At 41.6% G+C, this 27944-nt stretch overlaps 1 protein-coding gene across 1 annotated transcript in view; it reads left to right on the forward strand.

Annotated features, from left to right (window-relative positions):
* Positions 1–27944, forward strand: part of dok6 (docking protein 6) — a 461172-nt gene that overhangs the window by 373424 nt on the left and 59804 nt on the right. Inside the window, exon 5 of the mRNA XM_060824291.1 lies at positions 27705–27894. Within this exon, the coding sequence (XP_060680274.1) occupies positions 27705–27894 (190 nt within the window). The remainder of the gene's footprint in view (positions 1–27704; positions 27895–27944) is intronic.

The following is a 27944-nucleotide window of genomic DNA, read 5'->3' on the forward strand; positions in this document are numbered from 1 at the left end:
AGGTGTTCCTCAGTTTCAATATATAAATTTGAACCTATATACCCTCAAAAATATACAGTGTTTGCCATTTATTGGCCATGAAACAGATGCTCTCAAATTAGAGTAAAGTTCTACAAAAAAAACAAAAAATGTGTGTTAGCATGTTGTGAGCAAATGCCGCAAATCCCAAGAATTATCTGTGACTTAATAAAGGTCAGTGAAAGATGACAATTGAAGGGTTTCTGGTTCTGTGTTTTGCAGCAGTTGTTCAATGCCTTGTTCCCATCTGCTGCTATTAGCTTTGTCACTGGTTGAACATTGGCACTAATTTTTGCATTCTTCTTGGTTTCTCTGACCAAATGCAGAATAGCCTCCACCACATTGGTCCCATCTTTTGCACTTGTTTCACAAAACAATGCATTGTATATCTGTACCTTTGTAATCTAGGATGACACTGTAAGTTATGACTTGTAAGCTTTTTACTGTATTCTTGCGGCAAAAAGCTAATTCTGATGTCCTGGTCCTCAACATGCAGTGCTTTGAATAGTTAAAAGACAGGGGATTGAAGATTATGGTAAAGTAGTCATTGCTGAGACACAACTGCAGGATGGTCAGTATTGGGAACTAAATATTGAAGGTTATAAAGTTTACAGGATGGATAGGGGAAATGGCAGAGGAGGTGGAGTAGCCTTGCAGACGAGTAACAAAATTACTTGATTTGTGAGGGAGTATATACTGAGGGTAAAGCACTCAATGGAGAATATGTGTCCAACTGAGAAACAGTAAAGGATGTAAAACTGATAGGTATTGTATATAGACCCCCTCATAACTGCTCTGAAGTGTTAGATTGTATAAAGTAGGCAAGCGTGTAAAAAAACTGAGTAGTATTAATGGAGAATTTTAATACTTTACAAGGATTGGGAGAGGCAGACAAACATCTGTTGGAAGATAGTGAATTTCTGGAGTGTATCCAGGATAGTTTCATAGAAATGTAGAATCCCTACAGAATGGAGTCAGGCCATTTGGCCCATTGAGTCCGCATCATCCTTCTGAACAGCATCCCACCCAAACTCACCCTGTGCCCTATCCCTGTAACCCTGCATATCCCATGGCTAATTCACTTAGCCTGCACATCCCTAGGTACTCTGGGCAATTTAGCTTGGCCAGTCCATCTAACCTGCACGTCTTTGGACAGAGAGGAAACCGGAACTAACTACTGAGCCACCGTGCTGACCGCAGTTCCTATACAATATGTTCTGGATGCAACAAAGAGACAAGGAAAATGGCATTTAGTAATGAGTAATAAGCTAGACTTAATTAGTAACTTAATTGTGCATGAACGTTTATCGAATAGTGATCATAACATGATAGAGTTCATTGCAGCGTTTGAAATGAAAAACATGAATCAGCTACTAATATTTTAGATTTAGGCAGATCTGACTTTAATGAGATAAGACAGAGATGTCCACATTAAACTGGGTAGTCTGCCAATGGGTAAAGCAACTGAAGAATAATGGAGAATTTTCAAAGAACCATTTAACACAATACAAATCAGTTTATAGCCCTGAAAGGGAAAAGTTCCTCTTCACAGGAAAATTAGCCATGGACACCTAAAGATATAAGAGATAACACTAAAAGGAAGAGCTTACAAGAATGTAAAAATAAGCATATTCAGCCCTACTGAATGGGAAAGATACAAAGACCAACTACAAACCAGCTTTTAAGAGTTGCTAAAATAGATTATGAAAAGAAACCTGCCAAGGACATCAAAATCACTAAGCAGAAATGTTATAACTACATAAAGGGAAAGGGATGGTGATGAGCAATGTTGGCCCACTAAAGACTGAAAGTAAGAATATTGTCAATGAATATGGGCGAATGGCAGATCATTGAATTAATACTTGGCCCAAGTATTTACTATTGAAAAGCAGAATAACTTGCCAGAAGTCCAGAGGAAATTGACAGTGGATCAAGGAACGGGACTGAATAAAATTAACATAAGTAAAGCATTGGTAATGAGGAAATTAATTAAATTAAAGAGTGACAAATCCCCAGGATTCGATGGTTTCCATCAGAGGATGTTAAAGTAAATAAGGGAGCATGTTAGAGACATGTGAACACAACCTTTCAGATGTAGGTTTGCTTGCTGAGCTGAAAAATTCATTTCCAGGTGTTTCACCACCCTACTGGGTAATGGCTTCAGTGGGCCTCCGGGTGAAGCACTGTTGATTATTCCTGATTTCTATTTATATGTTTGGGTTTCTTTGGGTTAGTGATGTCATTTCCTGTGGTGACATCTTTTCCTGTTCTTTTTCTCAGGGGGTGTTAGATGGGTCTAACTCAATGTGTTTGTTGATAGGGTTCTGTTTGGAATGCCATGCTTCTCGGACTTCTTGTGCTTGTCTCTGTTTGGCTTGTCCTAGAATGGATGTGTTGTCCCAGTCAAGTGGTTTCCTTCCTCAAATGTATGTAAGGATACTAGTGAGAGAGGGTCATGTCTAGGACAAGGCAAACAGAGACGTGCACGAGAAATCCTAGAAGCATGGCATTCCAACCGGAACTCTATCAACAACACATCGAGTTACACCCCATCTACCATCCCCTGAGAAAAAGAACCGGAAATGACATCACCACAGAAAATGACATCACTAACCCAAAGAACCCAAACATATAAATAGAAGGCAGGAATTATCAACAGTGCTTCGCCTGGAGGCCCACTGAAGATGTTACCTAGTAGGGTGATGAAACGTTTGGAAATGAACCTTCCAACTCAGCGAGCAAACCCACATCCAGAACGTCAACCTGAGTTACAAATCTTCTCAAAACTCACTACAACCTTTCAGAGTTCCCTAGATACAGGCACAATACCTCTGGATTGGGAAATTACACACATTGGATTTTAAGAAGAATGCCGGAGGAAAGCTGGGGAATTACAGATCAGTTAGCCTATCATTCGTGGTGGGGAAATTATTGAAGACTTTTGAAGGAATTGGATCCAATTCCAACAGAACCTTCATGACCTCACACAAGTGGGTAAGGTCAATGAATATGCCTTCATTTGCCATCTGATTTCATTCCATCTTCACGTATCATTGCAGCAACTCTGCCACCAGCCTTGCACGATGCTCCATTCAACCCATCCTCTTCCCTCACCCACCTTATCAACTATGATACATAACTTCAAATTTCTCACCTCACCTCATCCTCTGATAAATGTTCATGGTACAAGACATTGCTGGAAAATACTGTCAGGTATTTGTGGCAAGTATTTCACGCAAATGTGTGTGTCACTCTCAAATACACATACACGTGCACGCACAAATCAACTTATAGCAGACTAATACAGACAAATATCCTACTCTTGTCTGCAAGACAAGGTGATCCCATCTCTGCTCTTCATCTTCCGTTCTCACCTGTTGTGGAACTGTCTCTAATGGTCAGCACTTCATTTTCACAATGGGCTGAGTGAAGAGGATGAAGCAGACCACTATGATCCAGGACCTTTACTTTGACAAGTTCTGAAGGGCTCCTCCATAGAGCTTAAGCCAGAAGAACCATTCTTGCAATATCTCAGTTACCTGCTTGATGATGACAGCAAGGCTCTCATTTTGTGAATGCCCACCTTGTTTCATTGGTTTTCAACAGAGGGCCATAAGCCAGTGGTAGAGCTAATAGCCTTTGATGCCCACAGCTATGACATAATGGCTGAAAATGTTTGGAACAGTGGATTTACAATGCACAAAGATCATGTTTGTTGCCAGAAATACAGCTGCAAACTTTACTAAATCATAGTACTAAGTAAAACTTTACTTTACTTCATCAAGCACCCAGCCCTTCCCCAAAAACAAACCAAGCCAGCAAAGCATAATTAGCAATTGATCTCCAAGTTGTTAGTGATGCCTTGAAATAGCACTGGTAGGAGACTTGTTCTGCTGGATGTGTTTAAGCAAAGGAACTAACTAAAGCGGTGAGGTCCACTGTGGCAGGTCTGGCATCAAGTTGTCCAAGCTAAGTATGAGAGTTTAGAGCAAAGGCAACCTGACTGAGAACATCAACAAGCCCTTGTATCCCTGCACATCATTTTAATCTAAATAATCATCAATGCCCTCTCCAATATCTCACCTGAACCTGCCTTCACCACATTTTCAGGTAGTGCATTTTAAACCCAAACTACTCTCAATGTGAAAAAGGTTTTTCTCATCTCATCATTACTTCATTTGCACATCACTTTGAATCTGTGCTTTCTGGATATTTTCGCTTTAAACATGAGATTCTCCTGATCTACGTTGTCAATCTTACTGATGATTTTGATTTTTGTTTTGGTTGATAATCACAACGTAAAACCTTTATCTAAGAGATCTTAATCTGCCAGTGGCTCAGCAAACCAGTGTTAGACACTGACCGTTGCCTCGATCTGACTAACCTGCATACTTGTGGCATGTGCACATGACATTTGCACCAATGCAGAAGCAATGCTGTTATTTAGCAGAGGAAGTGCATAAGTGGACGGAAGCAATGCTAATACCATTTTGTTCATGAAACAGCACCTACAACACCAAGACAATTAGGAAGTCAATTTTAGGGAGCCATGGTACATTCCCATATCCTTGCATGATTCTGACATATTGTGCACTACAAATTAAGCTTGGTACATATTTATTCTTACATTTAAATGGAATGACAATGGAATACAGCCACACAATGTATCTGATGAGTATTGATTCCAGTGTTTTTTGTATTTAAATATCATGATCAACTCCATAACTAATTTGTGGCTGCTGGAAATACAGCAATATCAATTAAGATGGTAGTCACTAGCTGCCACAGGTTCAACCATTCAGTGTTGTTTCTTAAGATAACAGGCAATTTGCAAGATAGCATCTGAGAAACTTAAAATTCTCCAAATGCCATGCAATGCAATAAGATAGAGAAATATACATGAACTTGCAAATAAAATGTGTGGGACAAGTTTAGACTATGTATGAGACAGTCAAGTGGTGTACTAGATGCAATATCACAGTTACACTGATTTGTAAGGTCAGAAGTCCAGGATTGACCTAATTCTACAAATTGGGTTTGCAGTCTCATTTGGATGGCACCAGTTGGCATTGGTTACTCCCCGACATTTCATCTGCCAGTACCAATTATTTAGATATTGGTGATGTGTTGCAGAATTTTTTTTAAACACAATCACTGTAAATTTGCAAGTAAGATATTACAGTGTATAATAAATGTTCTGGGAATATCTATGTTACAGGAAATGGCCAAGAACATTCAGATATTTCAGCTGCTGTGTTTTATTGGTAACTCCATCAGTAGGAAGTATGAGACCCTGGAAGTTGTAAAATTACTTGTAGTAAGGACTGGATGCGAGTGGATTTCAAGTAATTGATGTTTCAGTCTCCGTTGTAATAGGATCCAAAATTGGATACTCAGTCTATGGAGTCAAAAATGAAGGATCACCCTTTGCTGAAGAGCAGAAAATTATCACTGCATAATCAAGTACATTTTCCCTGTAATATTCAGAAGCTTTGAGAGAGGTGGCATGAAATTTATAAAATGGGGAAATGACACCAACCTTCTGTGTTGATATTGACAGAAGAATGCAGGAACAGTTATGTAAACTATTCATAATTGACTACTGCGTCATCAGAGGTGTTGAATTTCAAATGAGACTCATTTTGCCTGCTCCAGGGTTCAGTGGACATGTAAAATCTCATAGTAAAGTTTGAAGACAAAGGCCCGGAATACTACTCGTACTTCATCCAAAGCAGATAAAATAATTGTTTAGCATTTGATGTGTTGATAAAGGCCATTGTTTGCCTGAATAACCACAAGTGTTCGAATTTAAAGTCATTTGTCAAGTGTTTTTGAATATTTTTATGAGAAAAGAGGTGTTTTTCAAATGTTAGCTTTTCTTCTTCCTTTAGTCCCAAGTAGCTATTTTTGCTGGATCACATGATTTGTTGATCTACAGGCACAAAGCAAATTCTGTATTTATTGCATGGAAGTCGCAAGAAGGCAGGCTTCACTTGCCCACCAGTGCCTTGGTCATTCAGCCAGCAAGTTGTGAAACTCTAATCTCAGACAAATAGGCAAATGCAGGTTACAGCTATCATGATTTTTTTTTTGTTTGCAGTTCTGCCATTCTCTTGATACTGATACTGTAGGTATTTTACACCTCTCTAAACAAAGCCGCAAAGCACCACCAGCCTTTTTGTCAACCCTGTACCACACCCAAAACAGTTTTTTCAACAGTTCAGCCATGTTATGCCTCACTTCCAAGGAAGAAAGGACTTGAATCTGCATTGCCTATCCTAGAGGTAGGGACTATCGCTTTGCCACAAGACCCTATTCTGTGACAAAAATGCTGATGATGCCAGCTTTAGCAATTATGGTAACACAATTCATGTTCCAACTGTCTTGAAAATATTGCTTTGCATTCCAATGTTAATGCTGTTTTAACCTTTCTTCTTCAACCTAGTTGGAAGTTCTTTCTTGCTGCTGTTGAACTAGTGCATCTATTAAAAATTCCACTGTATGACAAAACTCTTTTATTAGTTATCTTCTGTGATATTTCAAACTAATTGTTTCCTGTTTCAGTTCTTGAACAGCACTGGAAAGCTTTCACTGAGAATATATCCAGAGGAATAAATATGTCTGTAGTTTATAGCATTTGGTGCAAAGATCATTTCATTCACAAACTATGAGCAAATTGTGGAATTTTTGTCCTGCAATTAAAACATTATGATGCAGGCTACCTTGGGAAGACAAAAGTCTTGATTGACTGTAGTTAGACTAAAATGGCTACTTGCATGTTTCAAATAGACTTAAACAGAAAGGTTCTGAAGAAGGGTCACCAGACCTGAAACGTTAACTCTGATTTCTCTCCACAGATACTGCCAGACTTGCTGAGCTTTTCCAGCAATTTCTGATTTTGTTTCTGATTTACAGTGTGCACAGTTCTTTTGGTTTTTAAACAGATCTGTGCGCTAATATTCCACAGTTAGGTTATTAGGATAGCTTCAGGTATAAACTTAGGCTCAAAAAGCACACCATTAGTGACAGTGGTAAAGTATGCATTGATGAAGTTTAATCAGAAGGGTACAATTAAAGAGGATTGTCAAAAACTAAGGAGAAAAGTGTAGCTGCTATTTCAAACTCTTTACTGCTTTATCATGTGTTTTCAACTAATACTCCAACCAGCCTATTTAGTTTCTTGTCCTTCGTATCTCTGGGCTGCATTTGTTTGCATAAACAGAAATCTTTGCTAATAGCCCCCCCCCCCCCCCATTTAAAAGTTTTTGCTTAATGCTTTGTTTAAGAGGGGAAACAGATAATCCAGGTGGGGAAGTTGTTGCAGAATATGAGAGACAGGATGTATTCACATTTGGAAGCAAACATGAATAAGTTTATTGAGGAGATAACAAGAATGTTTGATGAGAGATGTGTTGTTTACATGGACTTTACTGAGGCATTTAATAATGCAACTTATGGTAGGCTAGTATGAAATGTAGAATATCTTTGGATGTGGGATGAGCTGGCTTGGTTTGGTGTAGGTGGTGGGCAAGTTTTTGGAGGGAATCCTGAGGGACAGGATATACTTGTATTTGGAAAGGCAAGGACTGATTAGAGATAATCCTTTGGATGGCTTTGTGCGTGGGAAATTATGTCTCACAAACTTGATTGAGATTTTTGAAGAAGTAACAAAGAGATTGATGAGGGCAGAGTGGTAGATGTGATCTATATGGACTACAGTAAGGCGTTTGACAAGGTTCCCCATGGTAGACTAGTGAGCAAGATTAGATCTCACGGAATACTGGGAGAACTAGCCATTTGGATACAGAACTGGCTCAAAGGTAGAAGACAGAGTGTGGTGGTGGAGAGTTGTTTTTCAGACTGGAGGCCTGTGACCAGTGGAGTGCCACAAGGATCGGTGCTGGGTCCACCACTTTTTGTCATTTATGTCAATGATTTGGATGACTCCAAAATTGGAGGTGGAGTGGACAGCGAAGAGGGTTACCTCAGATTACAACAGGATCTTGACCAGATGGGCCACTGGGCTTGAGAAGTGGCAGATGGAGTTTAATTCAGATAAATGCGAGGTGCTGCATTTTGGGAAAGCAAATCTTAGCAGGACTTATACATTTAATGGTAAGGTCCTAGGGAGTGTTGCTGAACAAAGAGACCTTGTAGTGCAGGTTCATAACTCCTTGAAAGTGGAGTCACAGGTAGATAGGATAGTGAAGAAGGCATTTGCTTTCTTTTATTGATCAGAGTATTGAGTACAGGAGTAGGGAGGTCATGTTGCAGCTGTAAAGGACATTGGTTAGGCCGCTGTTGGAATATTGCGTGCAATTCTGGTTTCCTTCCTATTGGAAAGATGTTGTGAAACTTGAAAGAGTTCAAAAAAGATTTACAAGGATGTTGCCAGGTTTGGAGGATTTGAGATATACGGAGAGGCTGAACAGGCTGGAGCTGTTTTCCCTGGAGCGTCAGAGACTGAGGGGTGACCTTATAGAGGTTTACAAAATCATGAAGGTCACGGATAGGATAAACAGAGTTAGTCATTTTCCTGGGGTCGAGGAGTCCAGAACTAGAGGGCATAGGTTTGGGGTGAGAGGGGAAAAGATATAAAAGAGACCTATGGGGCAACTTTTTCACACAGAGAGTGGTATATGTATGGAATGAGCTGCCAGAGGAAGTAGTGGAGGCTGGTACAACTGCAACATTTAGGTATTTGGATAGGTATGTGAATAGGAAGGGTTTAGAAGGATTTGGGCCGGGTGCTGGCAGGTGGGACTAGATTGTGTTGGGATATCTGGTCAGCATGGACGGGTTGGACCGAAGGGTCTGTTTCCATGCTGTACATCTCTGTGACTCTATGACTATATAATGTTTTGAGTCTAGTGTCCCACTTGTTTCAAAGACAAGTCATACTGAACTCAAAATGTTAACTCATTTCCTCTGTCCACAGATGCTGCAAGAGCTGCTGGGTTTCTCTAGCAATTTCTATTGTTTTAATTTTAGGACCTGTTGCTTCAAATTGCATCTTTATTTTCAGTGTAATGTTGCTGTATGTGGAGATAATCGGACATTGGAATCGGACATTGTTGACACCTGCTGGGAGGAACCCTCTCACCATCAGTACCCCCTGCTATCCGTTCCCAAACTTACAATGATGCTGCCAGTGGCATTACTTTCTTTCCCGCTCCCTCACATTTCTTTTCTCTGGTATTGCCTCACTCTGTCTTTGCCTTTGCCGCACCCTCACCGTCCAGTCTTTCCTTTTACTTTCTGTTCTGTATTCCATTATTAACTGTTTCCTTCTCCTTACCTTCTGTTCTGAACTCCGTGATCTAGTGGTAAACAGTGGTTGGTGTAGATGTAGGTGGGACTCTGCAGTTCCGGAGCTGACTTACAATTGTCACGAGATTGAACATCAAAGGATAGATATATGAGTAAACCATTCAGCCCATTATGTATGCTGTGCCATTCGGTACAATCGTCAAATTCAGTGCCTTTTTACACACTATCTTTGTATCTCTTTTCATCACTGACAGATCTCTAAAGACTAGTGTCCACTTTAAACATAGCGAATGACTCAATTTTCACAATCCTCTGCGTATATAATTGTAAACGTTCACAACCCACTCAATAAAATAAATTTTCTTCAAGTTGGTCCAAAGTCACTTTGCCTTTGTTTTTGAATTGTGTCCCCGGTACCTGACTTCTGAGCAGGGAAGGATCTTTCCTCAATCTACTCTGTCCCTTTAGATATTTTATAAGTTTCAATGAAATCATTCTTTGAAGCTCTAGAGAATACAGTTTATCCAATCTCTATTCACAGGACAGTCTAACAATCCTAGGAACAAGGCTGGCAATTCTTCCCTATATTTGCTGTATGGCAATAATATTCTTCCTACAATGAGGGAACTAAAAATGCACACCATAGTCTGGGGTCAGTCTCAATTCTAGAGAACTGAAGAAAGATTTCACTATTTGTGCAGTTAAATCCTTTTATAATATAGGCCAATATTCCATTATACTTCCTAACAACCTGCTGTGCCTATGTTAGCCTTGAGTGACTTATTAGCTAGGACAGCCAGGTCCCTTTGTGCATCGACACTTTCCAATCTCTCATCATTTAAGAAATAGTATACAAATCTGCTGCTCCTACCAAATTGGATAACCTTGTGTTTTATTACATTAGATTCCATCTGCCATATTCGTACCCACCAGGCAAGTGTGTGCAAGTCTTCAAAATGCACTGCATGTTCCTCGCAGCACCCATTCCTACCTAGTTTTGTGTCATTTAAGAACTTTGAAATATTACTTTTGGACATGAGAATGAGCTAGAAACTTTAGATGGAGCTTCATTAGTCAAAAAATACAACAAGGAATACTGTACAGGTGGTTACATGTTTTATATTTGATGTTTTGTATTGAGTAAGTTTTTCAGTTTTTAATTTCATGCATATATATGATATAATATTTCAACAATGGACGTGTTTTGTCCAACCCCACATCCTATGATAATCATTCTTGAGCTAGCTTCTAGGCCTGTGTGAACTCGATGCTTCCTATTTCTCCTGAATGTCCTTCAGATTTTCTCATGGTTTAAGATCTCAGTTAATCTGTTTCTCTAATGACTGTGGCTTCAGTACCTTAACCAGACTTTCTACCCTGGTTTGAAGTTTAACAGAACTTTTGTCCTGTGTCTAGAGTTGTACCATCTCTGCTGTAGTGTCCACCATATGGTTTATTTTCCCATGGTCTTGTGGGATTGTATTTGGCCTGAAGTTGCATTTTGCATCCAATTGTAATATCCTTCCCATTAATGATTCAGCTGGCTAATACCTATTATTCAATGGTGTTGCTCCATAACAGAATAACTCTTATTCCCAACTCTTTATACATCACTGTTTGACTGAGATTGGAGTGGAGAAGTAGTGCCTGGTTGATGCCTGCCTCCAAAGAGAACTTCCTGAAATCCTCATTTATACCATGAGGCCCATTGTCCAATATCAAGGGAATTATATCCCAAAGATCCTATTCATTATCTGACCACTGAGACTGCTGTGAATGAATGATGTCTTGCCACTTGAATCCATCTTAACAATAGTCTACATTTCCCCTTTAAAAGCAAGCCCACCTTTCACTGGGATTTCTGGAAAGGAGTATCACTGTAGGTACTTGAATGGGACAATGAAATGTAATCCCAGTTTTCTTCCAAAGTGCCTTGCCACCTTACATAGTGTTGAGCTTTCGCTGCACTTTGTGATAACTAAATGACGACCATGGAGTCTTCATACAATTTCTCATCTCAACGACTTGGAATAGCAAGCCTCCGGTCATACACCTTTAAATGTTTCATAACTGCCAAGTGCTGTACATTATTTATGCCCTTCAGTTTTCTAAATTAATTGGTAGCTGTCAAACTACTTAATTTCACCTTTTTGCCTTTTTCATGGATAATGTGCCCAAGTGATGTAATTGTTTCATGAATTTGCATTTCCCATTTAGCGTAAAGTCTGTAGTCTGGTAAATATGTTGCTGACCCTCTTGAGGAGAAAAATGTGTTTGGTGGTGGCATCCTGCTCGATATTCTCAGTCCTTTCCTAATGTGCAAGTTCCAACTTGGTCACAAACGTCAACCTTTACACTATGGAAACTTACTGCTTTAACTGCTCTGAACAAATGCCTATTTTTTGTTAGGACAAGCTATCCTTGCATCTTGCATCTTTCATCAGTTAGGTCTTGTTTGAGTTAAACATAGAACATAGAAAAATACAGCGCAGTCCAGGCCCTTCGGCCCTCGATGTTGCGCCGATCCAAGCCCACCTAACCTACACTAGCCCACTTTCCTCCAATGTCCGTTTAAATGCACATAAAGAGGGAGAGTCCATCACTGTTACTGGCAGGGCATTCCATGAACTCACGACTCGCTGAGTAAAGAATCTACCCCTAACATCAGTCCTATACCTACCACCCCTTAATTTAAAGCTATGCCCTCTCGTAATATCTGACTCCATACGTGGAAAAAGGTTCTCATGGTCAACCCTATCTAAACCCCTAATCATCTTGTACACCTCTATCAAGTCACCCCTAAACCTTCTTTTCTCCAATGAAAACAGCCCCAAGTGCCTCAGCCTTTCCTCATACGATCTTCCTACCATACCAGGCAATATCCTGGTAAACCTCCTTTGCACCCATTCCAGTGCCTCCACATCCTTCCTATAGTATGGCAACCAAAACTGCACACAATACTCCAGACGTGGCTGCACCAAAGTCTTATACAACTGCAACATGACCTCAGGTCTCCAGAACTCAATTCCTCTACCAATAAAAGCCAGTATGCCATATGCCTTCTTCACAGCACTATTTACCTGGGTGGCAACTTTCAGAGATCTGTGTACATGGACACCAAGATCCCTCTGCTCATCCACACTACCAAGTATCTGACCATTAGCCCAGTACTCCATTTCCTAGTTACTCTTACCAAAGTGAATGATTTCACACTTAGCTACATTGAACTCCATTTGCCATCTTTCTGCCCAGCTCTGCAGCTTATCTATATACCACTGTAACCTGCCACATCCTTCCTCACTGTCAACAACTCCACCAACTTTCGTATCATCCGCAAACTTGCTCACCCAACCAGGTCATTTATAAAAATGACAAACAGCAATGGTCCCAAAACAGATCCTTGCGGAACGCCGCTCGTAACTGCACTCCAAAATGAACCTTTACCATCAACTACTACCCTCTGTCTTCTTCCAACCAGCCAATTCCTAATCCAAACCTCCAACTCACCCTCAATGCCATACCTCCGTATTTTTTGCAGTAGCCTACCATGGGGAACCTTATCAAACGCCTTACTAAAATCCATATACACCACATCTACCGCTTTACCCTGGTCCACCTCCTTAGTCACCTTCTCAAGGAATTCAATAAGGTTTGTGAGGCACGACCTGCCCTTCGCAAAACCATGCTATCCTTGATCACATTATTCCTATCCAGATGTTCATAAATCCTATCCCTTACAATTCTCTCTAAGACTTTGCCCACAACAGAGGTAAGACTCACCGGCCTATAGTTACTAGGGTTATCCCTACTCCCCTTCTTGAACAAGGGAACCACATTTGCTATCCCCCAGTCTTTTGGCACTATTCCTGTAGACAACAAGGACATAAAAATCAAGGCCAATGGCTCTGCAATCTCCTTCCTTGCTTCCCAGAGAATCCTAGGATAAATGCCATCAGGCCCAGGGGACTTATCTATATTCACCCTTTCCAGAATTTCCAACACCTCTTCCCTACATATCTCAAAGCCATCCATTCTAATTAATTGTGACTCAATATTTACATCGGCAACAATGTCCTGTTCCTGAGTGAATACTGACGAAAAGTATTCATTCAGTGTCTCCCCAATTTCTTCAGCCTCCACACACAACTTCCCTCTACTATCCTTGACTGGACCTATTCCTACCCTAGTCATTCTTTTATTCCTGACATACCTATAGAAAGCCTTTGGGTTTTCCCTAATCCTACCAACCAAGGACTTTTCATGTCCCCTCCTTGCTGCTCTTAGCTGTCTCTTTAGATCCTTCCTGGCTACCTTATAACTCTCAATCGCCCCAATTCAACCTTCACGCCTCATCTTTACATAGGCCACCTTCTTCCTTTAATAAGGGATTCCAATTCCTTATTAAACCACGGCTCCATCACATGACCTTTTCCACCCTGCCTGACAGGTACATATTTATCAAGAACACTCAATCGTTGCTCCTTGAACAAGCTCCACAAATCGATTGCACTCTTCCCTTGAAGCCTACTTTTCCAAGCCACACATCCTAAGTCATGCATCACCGCATCATAATTTCCCTGCCCCCAGCTATAACTCTTGCCCTGTAGTGCACACTCATCCCTCTCCATCACTACAGTAAAAGTCACCGAATTGTGGTCACTGTTCCAAAGTGCTCACCTACCTCCAATTCTAACACCTGGCCTGGTTAGTTACCCAGAACCAAATCCAGTATGGCCTCACCTCTTGTTGGCCTGTCTACATATTGTGTCAGGAAACTCTCCTGCACACATTGGACAAACACCGACCCATCTAACGTACTCGAGCTATAGCTTTCCCAGTCAATATCTGGAAAATTAAAGTACCCCATAACAACCACCCTATTACTTTCACTCTTCTCCTGAATCATCCTCGCAATCCTTTCTTCTACGTCTCTAGGACTATTAGGAGGTCTATAGAAAACTCCTAACAGGATGACCTCACCTTTCCTATTTCTAAGCCCAGCCCAAACTACCTCAGATGGCAAGTCTTCATCCATCGTCCTTTCCACTGCTGTAATACTATCTTTGACAAGCAATGCCACACCTCCCCCTCTTTTACCCCCACCTCTGACCCTACTAAAATATTTAAACCCTGGAACCTGCAACAACCAATCCTGTCCCTGTTCTACCCATGTCTCTGTAATAGCCACAACATCGAAATCCCAGGTACCAAAAAGCTTGCTCATCTAAGCTCCTGCTAAGTTAATGGCTTGTATTTTTTTCCCTTCTGTTGTAAAACCCCACAATTTAAACAAACTTCCAGTACCCTTCCAGGATGCCGTCATTCATCTTCCTGACCCATACTGATATAAAGTCAAAGTTCTGAAGAGACTGACCTATTTAATTGCTAAATCCCTTCACAAAAATAAATGGTTAACACCCATATGCCACTAGTTCAAAGTATTAAAATACTTCTTAAGAATGATCCCTATATTTAAAACTATTATCACAATATTTAGTTTTTTATTCTTAGTATTTCTGGGACATTGTACCAGAATCTATTGGGCCCTTATTCTTAAATAAGGCTCTTCTACTCCTGATGATACAACTCTGTCATTAGTCAGAGAGATTAGACTAGAGAGTGTATGCAGAGAGAGGTCTTAGACATTATACAGGTTTAAGTACAAGTCTTACTACTCTGTGTACTAAATAATATTTTCTGGTGAGGTGTTTAAGGCTTCTGTCTCTACACACTTATCCTAGTCTGCAGTCTTCATTTTCACATGCTTATTTTAGCCTGCAGTCTTCACTCGCGTTTATTAATGTCAAAATCACATTATCAGTTGCATTATCATCATTTGTGTCTATTATTAGACCACATTTATATCCTATGCCATTGCTGCAGAGAGATGAGACTAAGAAAAAGAACCAAGATATAAGAGAAGTCTACAGACCTGACCCCTTGGTCGATGGTTGAGTCGAGTTGGCATTGTATGAGATGGATGCCTGCAAGCTTTCCCTTTGTGTGACTGTTGGGCATCACCCTCAGAATTGACAAAGCCTGGTAGGAGGCCCAATCTGGGTGAAAAAAAAGGGTAACTTTTGCCAACACTGTACTTTACTAGCCCTATACGCCATGACAGCTGTTGCAGCAGATGGCATAGCTCTGCTTCTGGCTGTCTACCGCTGTGGAGAAAAAAGGTACCTGCAGTCAATGCCATGTATGTAAGTTTGCCACAGTCAGTGCCAGCAGATATAATCACTGAGATTGTGGCAGATGTGCCTACTCAGTGGCCTGGCATTCCAAGCAGCTGAAAATACAACATATGGTATTTTCAAAGATTCATCAAGATTTTAGTTAATACAGTCCTCATTTATCTTAATGGTTCCCATCTTTGTTTTAATTATTTTTCCTTCTTTATTGGCTTCCAATGTTCAGACTACTCAAATAGCTCAGGCTTGCCCTCTGGAAACTGTTCTGTGGTGCAGAGGAAGAGAAGTTCCAGAGGGACAGAAGATCTGCCCATTTTTTCACTGCAATTGCCCAGTTCACAGTGAATGCTCAGCAATGGAAAACTTGGGCCAATTTTTTTTTATTAGTCTGTGCTACCTACTGTGCTGCATCTTATGATGTGAAGATGAAATGCCAAGCAAAAAGGCTCTTAATGCACATCTTAGGTATTAAATTTATGCAATTGCATATCAGTTGTTCAGTGACATTAGATTTTGAAAACAATGATTTTTGTTGGCACCCATTTCATTTAAGTCAAGGAAATAAATGTCTAATCTCCATCAAATGCAGACATTTTTCCGTCTTTTTTGATTAATATGCAGCATGTCATGAAAGCGGGACAAGGAGCACTGCATATTCTTTGGGAATTTGAGCTTGCCCTCATTATAGTCAGCAGACCAATTACATTTGTCGTATAGAATAGATGCACACTATCAGCAGGTGAATTCCCACCAGGAAAAGTGAGAAAGTTATCTCTCTATAACTTCCAAACTTCAATTTAGAGAAAGTGGGGAGTGAAGAGAGAAAAGGAATGTGTATCTATGGATGAGAAATCTAGCGTTAGCATGAAGGTGGAAACCCTATCACATTAGTAGGAGTAGATGAGTTTATATTTTGTTTCCCACCCAGCAGCCAGTCAGATTGAAGGCTGTTCCACTGTCAAACATGGTAACCTGCAATAAATGTTCACAGCTGAAAAACCCTCAAGATAGTCTCTGGTTAATGGGGAAGAATTGATATTAGGGAGGTGGCATGGGCTTTGGCAATACAATATGAGGGAAGGATAGTTTTTTAGTAAAAAATGAGGTCTGCAGATGCTGGAGATCACAGCTGCAAATGTGTTGCTGGTCAAAGCACAGCAGGCCAGGCAGCTTTTAAAATTATTCCTTCATAGGTTGTGGACATCTCTGGTTAGACCAGAATGTTTTGCTGGACCCTAATTGCCCAGAGTAGTTAAGAGTCAAATTCATTGCTGCGTGAGTTGGGAGACATAGGCCAGACCAGTCAAGGACAGCAGATTTCCTTCCCTTAGTGAACCAGATGGAGATTTTACAATAATTGACAATGCTTACATGGTTGCAGTTAGGCTGGCTTTTTTTTTCCAGATTATCTTTCATTATTGAATTCAAGTTCATCATCTGTCATGTTGGGATTCAAACTTGTTTCTAGAACATAATCCTGGAGTTGTGGATTTGAGAGTGTGGTGCTGGTAAAGAACAGACGGTCAGGCAGCATCCGAGGAGCAGGAGAGTTGACATTTCAGGCAAAAGCCCTTCATCAGACTTTTTCCCAAAACGTCGACTCTCCTGCTCCTCGGATGCTGCCTGACCTGCTGTGCCTTTCCAGCACCAAACTCTTGGCTCTTATCTCCAGCATCTGCAGTCCTAACTTTTGCATGGAGTTCTGGATCCCTAGTTTCGTGACACTACCACTATACTACTGCCACCAGGCAAAGATAAGATTGCAAGTCAGAGGATTGTGGGGATTTCAACCAGTCACAGGAGCAGCAGTTCATGGCAGAGGTTTGCTTAATGGAAATGTTGTTTCTCACTATCCTGATCCTTAAGCAGTGTTAAAAAGGCATTTACTTCCTGGATCCAGATAGTCCCAACTGCCTTCACTTGCCCCAGTCTCTCAATCCCTGGTAAACCTACTGTGAAACCTTTAATTAATTCCCAAAATCTGAGGGTCACAGCTTCCTTCAGAGCACCAACCTTTCCAGATGTTATTACGCAGACATGCCTCTAAATGTGGGCGGCACAGTGCCAGAGACCTGGGTTCAATTCCCACCTCAGATGACTGACTGTGTGGAGTTTGCACATTCTCCCAGTGTCTGCGTGGGTTTCCTCTGGGTGCTCCGGTTTCCTCCCACAGTCCAAAGATGTGCATGCTAAATTGCCCGTAATGTTAGGCGAAGGGGTAAATGTAGGGGAATGGGTCTGGGTGAGTTGCACTTCGGCGGGTCGGTGTGGACTTGTTGGGCCGAAGGGCCTGATTCCACACGGTAAGTAATCTAAAAAAAATCTAAATCCTGCCATGATGAAACCAGAAATAGCCAAATTCTTAGTAGGTTAGAATTGGTTTTCACAGTCTTACCAATTCAACTCTCTCTCATCGATGGTGGAGAGGGAATGGGTAAAAATTCACCTCAGTGAATTTAAGCAATTGAGAAACCTGGCACAGGACAATGAAATTCATTCTTCAGTGTAGGATTGTCTGCAGCTGACAAATTGCATCTGTTATCAAATATTACTTTCTGTGCATTTTGCAAAGATTATGTATTCTAAACAATTGAGGCCTGTGCTTATTTCATCTTCTGACAGAATTTTAAGATGAGACTTGTCCCATTTTATTAAGTAAGCATTTAGAGAATGGCAAGACTGTATTGAAACAGGGAAATCCTCAGCTTTGAATAATGTGTCTGCAATTGAAAACCCTTAAAACTGGAGGCTTTATTGAAACCCAAAGATTTGTGTGCATTTAATGTAGGAAGTAATGTGGAATAATATGTAGCATGAGAGGTCAATAAATACTTAAATTAAACTTTGGCAAAGGTATTTGACTATTGCTGCAGATGAATATCTGTTGGATTTTAATCTACTTTATGCAGAATAAAGACAAGTCTCATTTTTTGTTATTAATCGATTTACACTTCATGAGGTGGTCAGTGCCCTTGTTTCAAATTCAAACACTAATTTGGAGTTCACCCATGAAAAACTTAGAATTCTAAAGAAATGCAAAGTCCTGCTGAATAAATGCAATCAAATGAGTGATAAGATGTAAACCTGCAGCAAAGAAAATCTCTGAAGATGACAGAGATTTCATGCCTTGCAGAAACAAAACAAAAAATAACTCAATATGCAATCACCTGGAAAAGTAAGGAGACATTGCCACATCCCCAGAATCTGCTATTGATTCCCATAAGGGATGCGCATTAAAAAAAAATTCTTGTGAATAGCAATATGTTTCAATAATAAATTTGGCAACATTCAGCATTCACTTGTAGTGCCACTCTGCGTACAATCCTATATTTGGAATTCGATAAATGCTAATGTTTATACATGAAGAACTAATTCCTATTTATCCTGAATTGCCTTCTTATAAAACTATTAACAAGTTTTAATATCGAATTATATCAATTCATAGCATTGATAAAGCAAACCTTTTTCCCCAGATCTGCACTGATAATCTTTCATGTGGTTTATGATTGGGGTGACTCCAAGATTCCAGCAGACGTTCACACAATGAAGACAAATATTTCTCGTACAGTAGGCATGGAACATTTTTTGTAGACCTCATTTTGGACTGGAAGGGGCAGACCAATGATGCATCAGCCAAATTCATGTAAAGACTACCTCTTGATAATTCTATACAGGTTCCAAAAACAACAAAGTGGCACATCAAGTGACCTGCCAACTGATTGCCTTCCAGAATCGTAAAGCTACAGTGCAATAAAAAAAAATGCGTTCAGCTATTTCAGTAGGCAATTGATATTGTCAATAACTTTGGGTGTACTCAGAGCAATTAATCTCCTGAGTACTACTGCTGGTAACTCGAGAGGAACGGCCCTTGAATGTGATAGTCCTTTTGGCATAATGCCCTGGCAGTTATAGTTTACAAGTGTCTGTGTTATCAAAGCACTGCTTGTTGACGCAATGGAATTTATGTCGTGTTTCTCTTTGCAATCAACACTGTGGAAGCGGCACAAATGTAGGATGTTTCAATTTAAATTTTATATCAAGTCTTTCTGTCTTTTTGTTCTTTTCTTTTAGCCTATTATTTTATTTTTAATTGATTGACCCTAGGGATTCAGCATCACTCTCCAGCTTGGCAGGGCTTGAAGTGGAGACTCAACCCATTAACATGGACTCTGCACAGCCCTTACTGCTACCACTACCAGTTTATGCTTGAGTGAGCTATATGATTCACTAGGTAACAACCCACTGAAGTGCTGTTGTCTCTGCTGGTGCCTGCATTGTTCTTGTAATAACTAGTGCACCCTCTAAAGGCATCAGATCCTCAGAGATCCTCTTTGCTAAAGGCAGGGCCACTGCTCATCTTGTGATTCTAGTGTCTGGGAGAGGCAAGTTGGATGGGGATATGTAATATATCGATGCTGTGTTCGACTCAGAGTCACTTTGTATTTCAAATTTCATTGTTATTGCTGATCAATTTCTGTTGTTCAAGAACAGTAGACATCTGGGATTAATGAATGTCTGCACTCAACCAGCAGCACGTAGCATGGAACAACAATCAGTCCCTGACATTCACTGCATTGATTCACAAAAATGCATTAGCAACAACAGTGGATTTTACAATACAAACAGATCAGCTGTGATCTTATTGGATAGCAGAATACAGTCACAGAGCCAAGTGGTTAATTCTGCTCCTTATTTGTACATTCATCTGTCCAGAGGAGATGTGATCAATTCTGTCACCTTGCTGCAATGAAACATCAATTTCTTCATCTCTGATGCTCAGAAAGGCTTCTTAATCTGGTGTCTTAAGCATGTGATGCTTGTACAGAAAATCTGCATCATCTCTGTCTGGTCATTGAGTTAGTCAGCCAGTCAATTATGCGTGTAATGTAATATTAACATGGGTAATATTATATCCTAGACTACATAAGTCTGAAATGTCATTGGTGTACACAGTTAATTGTTAATTAACTTCCAGATGTCTGTCTCAATCAAAAAAATCTGAGTCTGTATGGAATATGATACCTGGGCTAATATATAGAAAACCACATTACATCATAATGGCAATAAGTAGATATTAGAAGGTAGTCACAGCAAGTTAAAGCTAAAGGTTGAAAGGTAATAGCAACAGTGGCATTTGTGAAAGGTTCTTTTGCTAACAATCACCCACATCTATCTGAGTTCAGAACTGAAGTCCACACTTAATGTCCAAGGCTGAAAGCTATAAACTGTACCAAGCATGACAGTCACAACCCGTGTGAGTTCTCTTGCTTCCAAAAGGTCAGGAGATCACAGTACACCCTGTTTTAAAATAATGGCAGTTCACTAGAGAGCCAGGGCAGCTCTGATCCTTGAATGAAGTACAGCTCAAAACATTAGAAAAAAATGTTATATGTAGTGTTAAACCTTACCAGTGCACAGTTGTCAGTGGATTCAATCTTTTTGTTTTCTTCTACAACAAAATGGAAGCAGAAAGAAGGCATGTATAACTTGGGTATTTTTGGCACATCCTGTCACTGCTCCCATGCACATCTGTCAAGTGCTCTCACACCTCAGGACCAGTCCAGTTCTCTGTAGTTTTGATGTATCTGTAACTCTGTGGTCCTTTTATTTCACGTACAAATTGAAAACCTATAGAATGGTGTCTGTTGAGTTAGAATTCTATTGCCTTGGTTGTTCTTGCAATTTTTTGAGACATGGTTGCTTTATGGTGTACTTTTCACCAATATGCCCTATCTGCGGGATGTAATGGTGAGTATATCTATGAGGTTTGATACCTGCTTCTCGTGGAAAAGGCCGTCTCTGTGTTGGAAGTACGCATTCATAAAACTTAGCTTCTTGTTTAGGAGGTGGACTTATCTTCAGCTTCTAGAAGCATCTAGCTGATGTCCTCTGCAAAACTGTCATTGCAAACTCTTCCTAAGTGTCTGATCAGCATACTGTGCTACAACCATTCAAATAAACTTACTGAAGATAGTTAGAAAAGGCAGCAATGTTGCAGAATTTAATTAGTATTCACAGTGGCCCTTTTAAAAGAACTGCAAAGTTTCAGTGTTTATTTTATGTTTGAGATAATGTAACATTTTGTTTTCATTGATGAAAAGGATGAGATATGATCCATTTTTAAAGTACTGGTAATAAACATGATGGTAGGCTATTTAGCTTGGTCCCTGATCACGGAACTAGAAGAAATGGGTAGAACCTCCGTTGAGAATGGAGATTAGAATAAATTTGGAATAAATTGCAGCTAAAGCAAATAATATGATGGAAAGAATTGCTACAGGAAGAAATGGTGTGGAAAGGATTGACCAACAACAATGTACAAATGGAGTGCAATGTAGACTGACTGTAAGTTGTTATAAAATCCAATTAAATGTGAGCAAATCTTAACCACTGTCTTCTCTAGGTTTGCTATACATAGACCCACAATGCCCTTAAGAAGGGAATTCTAGGATTTTGGTACTGTGACAGTGAAGATATGGCCAGTCAGGATGGTAAGTGAGACATACTGTAGTGTGGCACAGTGGCTCAGTAGTTAGTACCGTTGCCTCACAGTGCTGGGGTCCCAGGTTCAATTCCAACATTTGGTGACTGTCTGTGTGGAGTTTGCATATTCTCCTCATGTCTATGTGGGTTTCCGGTTTCCTCCTACAGTCCAAAGACTTGCAGGTTAGATCAATTAGCCATGCTAAATTGTGCATAATGTCCAAGAGTGTGCAGGCTAGCTGGGTTAGCCATGGAAATGGAGGGTTACAGGGATAGGGTGAAATACTCTTTGAAGGGACGGTGCAGAGTAAATGGGCCGAATGGCATCTTTTCTTACTCTAGGAATTCTGTATCTAAACTCAAAACTTGCAGATGGGATGGTTGTTCCATGTAGTTACTGTGCTTGCCCTTCTAGATAGAAGTCGTTGTAGGTTTAGAATGTATTGTCTATGGATCTTTCAATTTCTGCTCCTTGTGGGTAGTACACACTGCTGCTAATGAGCGGAGATGGCATGTTTGGTGCCAATCAAGCCAACTGCTTTTTCTTAGATGGTGTCAAGCTGCTTGTGTTGTTGGAGCTGCACCCATCTCGGCAAGTGTATTCCATCACATTCCTGACTTATACTTGTAAATGTTTGACAGGCTTTAGGGATTCAGGAGCTGAGTTACTTGCTGTAAGATTCATAACCTCTGACCTGCTCTTGTAGCCATTGTGTTTATGTGGTGAGTCCAGTTGAGTTTCTGATTAATGGTGACCACTCTTCCTCCCGGGATGTTGATTCTGGGAGATTCAATGATACCAATACCACAGAATGTCAAAGGGTGGTGGATAGATTGTCTCTTATTGGAGATGTTTATTGCCTGGCATTTGTGTGTATGTAACTTGCCACTTGTCTGTCAAAGCAAGGAGGGTTACAACCAAAACATTCACTTCTCCATCTCCTGATGCTACTTAGCTTGTTGTGCTCTTCCAGTCTCCCACCTGTCTACCTTGGATTCCAGGATCTGCAGTTCTTTTGTCTTGAAGCCTGGATATTGTCCAGATCTTTTTGCATTTGAACATGGATTGCATCAGTATCTGAGGAGTCACAAATGTTGCTGGGCATGCAAGAATTTAAAGATGGAAATTGTAAATTGGATGGGATGGCATGTATTGCCTGTCTCCACCTTCACATGGTAAGATTAGATTAGATTCCCTACAGTATGGAAACAGATCCTTCAGACCAACAAGTCCACACCAACTCTCTGAAGAGTAACCCTCCCAGACTCATTCCCCTACATTTATCCCTGACTAATGCACAAAACACTATGGGCAATTTATCATGGCTGAAAATGTGTTGCTGGAAAAGCACAGCAGGTCAGGCAGCATCCAAGGAACAGGAAATTCGACGTTTCGGGCATGAGCCCTTCATCAGGAATGAGGAAAGTGTGTCCAGCAGGCTAAGATAAAAGGTAGGGAGGAGGGACTTGGGGGAGGGACGATGGAGATGTGATAGGTGGAAGGAGGTCAAGGTGAGGGTGATAGGCCGGAGTGGGGTGGGGGCGGAGAGGTCAGGAAGAAGATTGCAGGTTAGGAAGGTGGTGCTGAGTTCAAGGGATTCGACTGAGACAAGGTGGGGGGAGGGGAAATGAGGAAACTGGAGAAATCTGAGTTCATCCCTTGTGGTTGGAGGGTTCCTAGGTGGAAGATGAGGCACTCTTCCTCCAACCATCGTATTGTTATGGTCTGGCGATGGAGGAGTCCAAGAACCTGCATGTCCTTGGTGGAGTGGGAGGGGGAGTTGAAGTGTTGAGCCACGGGGTGGTTGGGTTGGTTGGTCTGGGTGTCCCAGAGGTGTTCTCTGAAACGTTCCGCAAGTAGGCGGCCTGTCTCCCCAATATAGAGGAGGCCACATCGGGTGCAGCGGATGCAGTAAATGTTGTGTGTGGAGGTGCAGGTGAATTTGTGGTAGATATGGAAGGATCCCTTGGGGCCTTGGAGGGAAGTAAGGGGGGAGGTGTGGGTGCAAGTTTTGCATTTTTTGCAGTTGCAGGGGAAGGTGCCGGGAGTGGCGGTTGGGTTGGTGGGGGTGTGGACCTGACGAGGGATTCACGAAGGGAGTGGTCTTTGCGGGACGCTGATAGGGGAGGGGAGGGAAATATATCCCTGGTGGTGGGGTCCATTTGGAGGTGGCGGAAATGACGGCGGATGATACACTGTATATGGAGGTTGGTGGGGTGGTAGGTGAGAACCAGTGGGGTTCTGTCCTGGTAGCGGTTGGAGGAGTGGGGCTCAAGGGCGGAGGAGCGGGAAGTGGAGGAGATGCGGTGGAGGGCATCTTCGATCATATCTGGGGGGGAATCTGCGGTCCTTGAAGAAGGAGGCCATCTGGGCTGTACCGTATTGGAACTGGTCCTCCTGGGAGCAGATGCGGCAAAAACGAAGGAATTGGGAATATGGGATGGCGTTTTTACAGGGGGCAGGGTGGGAGGAAGTGTAGTTTAGGTAGCTGTGGGAGTCAGTCAGTTTATAGTAGATGTCTGTGTTGATTCGGTTGCCCGAGATAGAAATGGAAAGGTCTAGGAAGGGGAGGGAGGAGTCTGAGATGGTCCAGGTGAATTTGAGGTCGGGGTGGAAGGTGTTGGTAAAGTGGATGAACTGTTCAACCTCCTCGTGGGAGCATGAGGCAGCCCCGATACAGTCATCGATGTAGCGGAGGAAAAGGGGGGAGGGGTGGTGCCAGTGTAGTTGGAGAAGATGGACTGTTCCACATATCCTACAAAGAGACAGGCATAGCTGGGGCCCATGCGGGTGCCCATGGCTACTCCTTTAGTTTGGAGGAAGTGGGAGGATTGGAAAGAGAAGTTGTTCAGGGTGAGGACCAGTTCAGTCAGTCGAAGGAGGGTGTCAGTGGAAGGGTACTGGTTGTTACGGCAGGAAAGGAAGAAGCGGAGGGCTTTGAGTCCTTCGTGATGGGGGATGGAGATGTACAGGGACTGGATGTCCATGGTGAAGATAAGGCATTGGGGACCGGGGAAGCGAAAATCATGGAGGTGGTGGAGGGCGTGGGTGGTGTCCCGAAAGTAGGTGGGGAGTTCTTGGACTAAGGGGGACAGGACCATGTTGAGGTATGCGGAGATGAGTTCAGTGGGGCAGGAGCAGGCTGAGACAATGGGTCGGCCGGGGCAGTCAGGTTTGTGGATTTTAGACAGGAGGTAGAAACGGGCGGTGCGGGGTTGTGGGACTATGAGGCTGGAGGCAGTGGATGGGAGATCCCCTGAGGTGATGAGGTTATGGATGGTCTGGGAGATGATGGTTTGGTGGTGGGAGGTGGGGTCATGGTCAAGGGGGCAGTAGGAGGAGGTGTCCGCGAGCTGGCGGTTTGGCCTTAGTGGTATCAAGGTCGGTACGCCAAACTACAACCGCGCCTCCCTTGTCTGCCGGTATGATGGTTCGGTTGGGGTTGGAACCAAGGGAGTGGAGGGCTGTACGTTCCGAGGGTGAGAGGTTGGAGTGGGTAAGAGGGGTGGACAGGTTGAGTCGGTTAATGTCGCGGCGGTGGCTTTCAAGAGATCGAGGGCGGGTAAGAGGCCAGCACGGGGTGTCCAGGTGGATGGGGTGTGTTGGCCAATTCACCTAACCTGTACATTTTTGGATTGTGGGAGGAAACCTGCACAAGCACAGGGAGAATGTGCAAACTCCACACAGAGTTTGGTCCCTGGCGGCGTGAGGCAGCAGTGCTAACCACTGAGCCACCGTGCCACCCAATAAGGATTATGGTTAACCAGTGACACCAAATTCCCATGATTGAATTAAGAATAAACATCATAGGTTAGTGAATTAAAACTTAAAAGCTTTCACCTGTTTATGTTACAATAGCTGCTGTGATGAAAATCTGGGCTTCAGTGCCGTTTTTGAGTTGGGTGATCTTGTAAATATTCAAGTTGATCAGGGTTAGAATTACCAATGTACTCTCATCCTATCAAATGCAATATTGCCAAGGCCTTCCTGATTGGTTGTAAAATGAAGTGTAGTCTGTGACTTTGAGCATGTGTCTTTTATCAAATATTGTCTTATTGCTGTAAAGAGAGGCAAGTCCTTTCATATAGAGTGAATTGTATTCAACATTCTTCTAAACAAAAATATTTTGAAATTTTAAATAATCTTTCATAAATCTTTTAACCTGATCAGTTTGGTCAGTGTTGTGAGGGGTATACTGCACAGAACAGTGCACGAGTGTAGAGGCTAACAGTTGGAGAGTGAAGAGGGAGGTCTCAAGTAGGGCAGTAAGAGACCACCCTGAGTGGGATTGTTATGGGGAAGTGGGGTGGAGTTTGAGTGATACAGTGAAGGTTGCATCAAGCAATCCAGTTAGCACAGCACATGTGCCCAAAGAAAGCGATGAGATCTGTAGTACCTGTTGCCTATTCCAGTGCAAAGGTCGGAGGTGGAATGTTACAATACCCTGAAAAATCAACTGTAAAACCCTGCCCTTAATTTGTCATGCCTTTGTAGTGACCTCCTTCAGCTTCATATTTCTACTCCTTGTTTCTCATCCTTGTCACTTTGGGATGCTCTATCAGATTTCCTTCTAGATTTCCTTCCCAACATCCCTCTGCTTTGCCTTTATCCTTCCCTGATCGCAAAACCCTATTGAAAATATTAGTCAACAAATCTTTTGACCTTGCCCCCAATTTTATTTATCCTGTTCTTTCCCTCTTGGTGCCTACTTCCTGAATTTTAAGCAGTCTACCGAGGTTATTGAATACTAAGAAGGAGCTGCTTCTCTTGCTATGGTCTGCATTGCATTTGTAATCATCTAACTTAGTAAAAACACCTCTAGAACCTACTTTTTGTTGCAATATTAAAACCCTAAGACCTTGAAGGCCTGGCACCTGTTTTGCGTTAGCTGAGGCTCCAATGAACATTTACTTTTTAGTATCTTTTGAATTTGGATGATGCCATACAGAATTTCAGGTTCCTAGGCCTCCAATATGGCAGACAAAACATTTGTGGCCATTATGAGCTGGTGTGTTGCTGCCTGCCTTGTTTGTATTGGCAACGCTATTGATTTCCAGAGTCCAAACCTGAAACACCCATTTGGACCTCCTTTGCTGCATTTCGGAAAACAGGCCTAACAGGTAAACCTTATCAACAGCAGAAAACAGTCTAAATACAGTGTGATAGATATTAATTCACAATGTAAACCTCTACATTTGCTCTATTAAGCAGGAATGATTTTTTGTTTTGTCTCCTCATCTGCTACAATCACCTATCTCAAACGTGCCACTGTTATTACCAAGGATCTCATGATAATGAAGGTACAACTTAAATGCAATCCATATGAGCAAAGATTGAGAGGATAGAGATGACACAGGAACAACCTCTTAGAGGTCTTTAGGATTATGATAGGGTTGATGTGGAGAAAATGTTCGCACTTTAGGTAGATAACAAATTTAAGGGCTGTTTTTCAGAGAATAGCTAATTAATCCTGTGAGGAACTCTGAAGAAATATAATTTCCTAATACGGAACTCATTAACCACAAGGACTAACTGAGATGGATGTAACATAGATGTATTTAAGGAGAAGCTGGACAAATATAACCACTAAGGAGAAAGAGTAGTATATATAAATGGAGTTAAATTAGCAAATTAAATGTGGTAGGAGGTTCCTGTGAATCATAAGCAGACTTGGTGGACCAAATATTATCTCGGCTGCAAATACCTTGGTTGACCATATTGATCTTTTTCTGTGTTTTCAGAGCGGTTTAATGTTTACTTGATGCCAACACCAAACTTGGACATTTATGGCGAATGCACCATGCAGATCACACATGAAAACATTTACCTGTGGGACATCCACAACCCTAGAGTGAAACTTGTTATGTGGCCACTCAGCTCTCTCAGACGGTATGGAAGAGACTCAACTTGGTTCACTTTTGAGGCCGGCAGGTAACCATACTATTGAACTTACTATCTGTATAACTGAAGTCATTAATGAT

The sequence above is a fragment of the Hemiscyllium ocellatum genome, chromosome 4 (genome assembly GCF_020745735.1).
Source record: "Hemiscyllium ocellatum isolate sHemOce1 chromosome 4, sHemOce1.pat.X.cur, whole genome shotgun sequence".
Lineage (NCBI taxonomy): Eukaryota > Metazoa > Chordata > Chondrichthyes > Orectolobiformes > Hemiscylliidae > Hemiscyllium > Hemiscyllium ocellatum.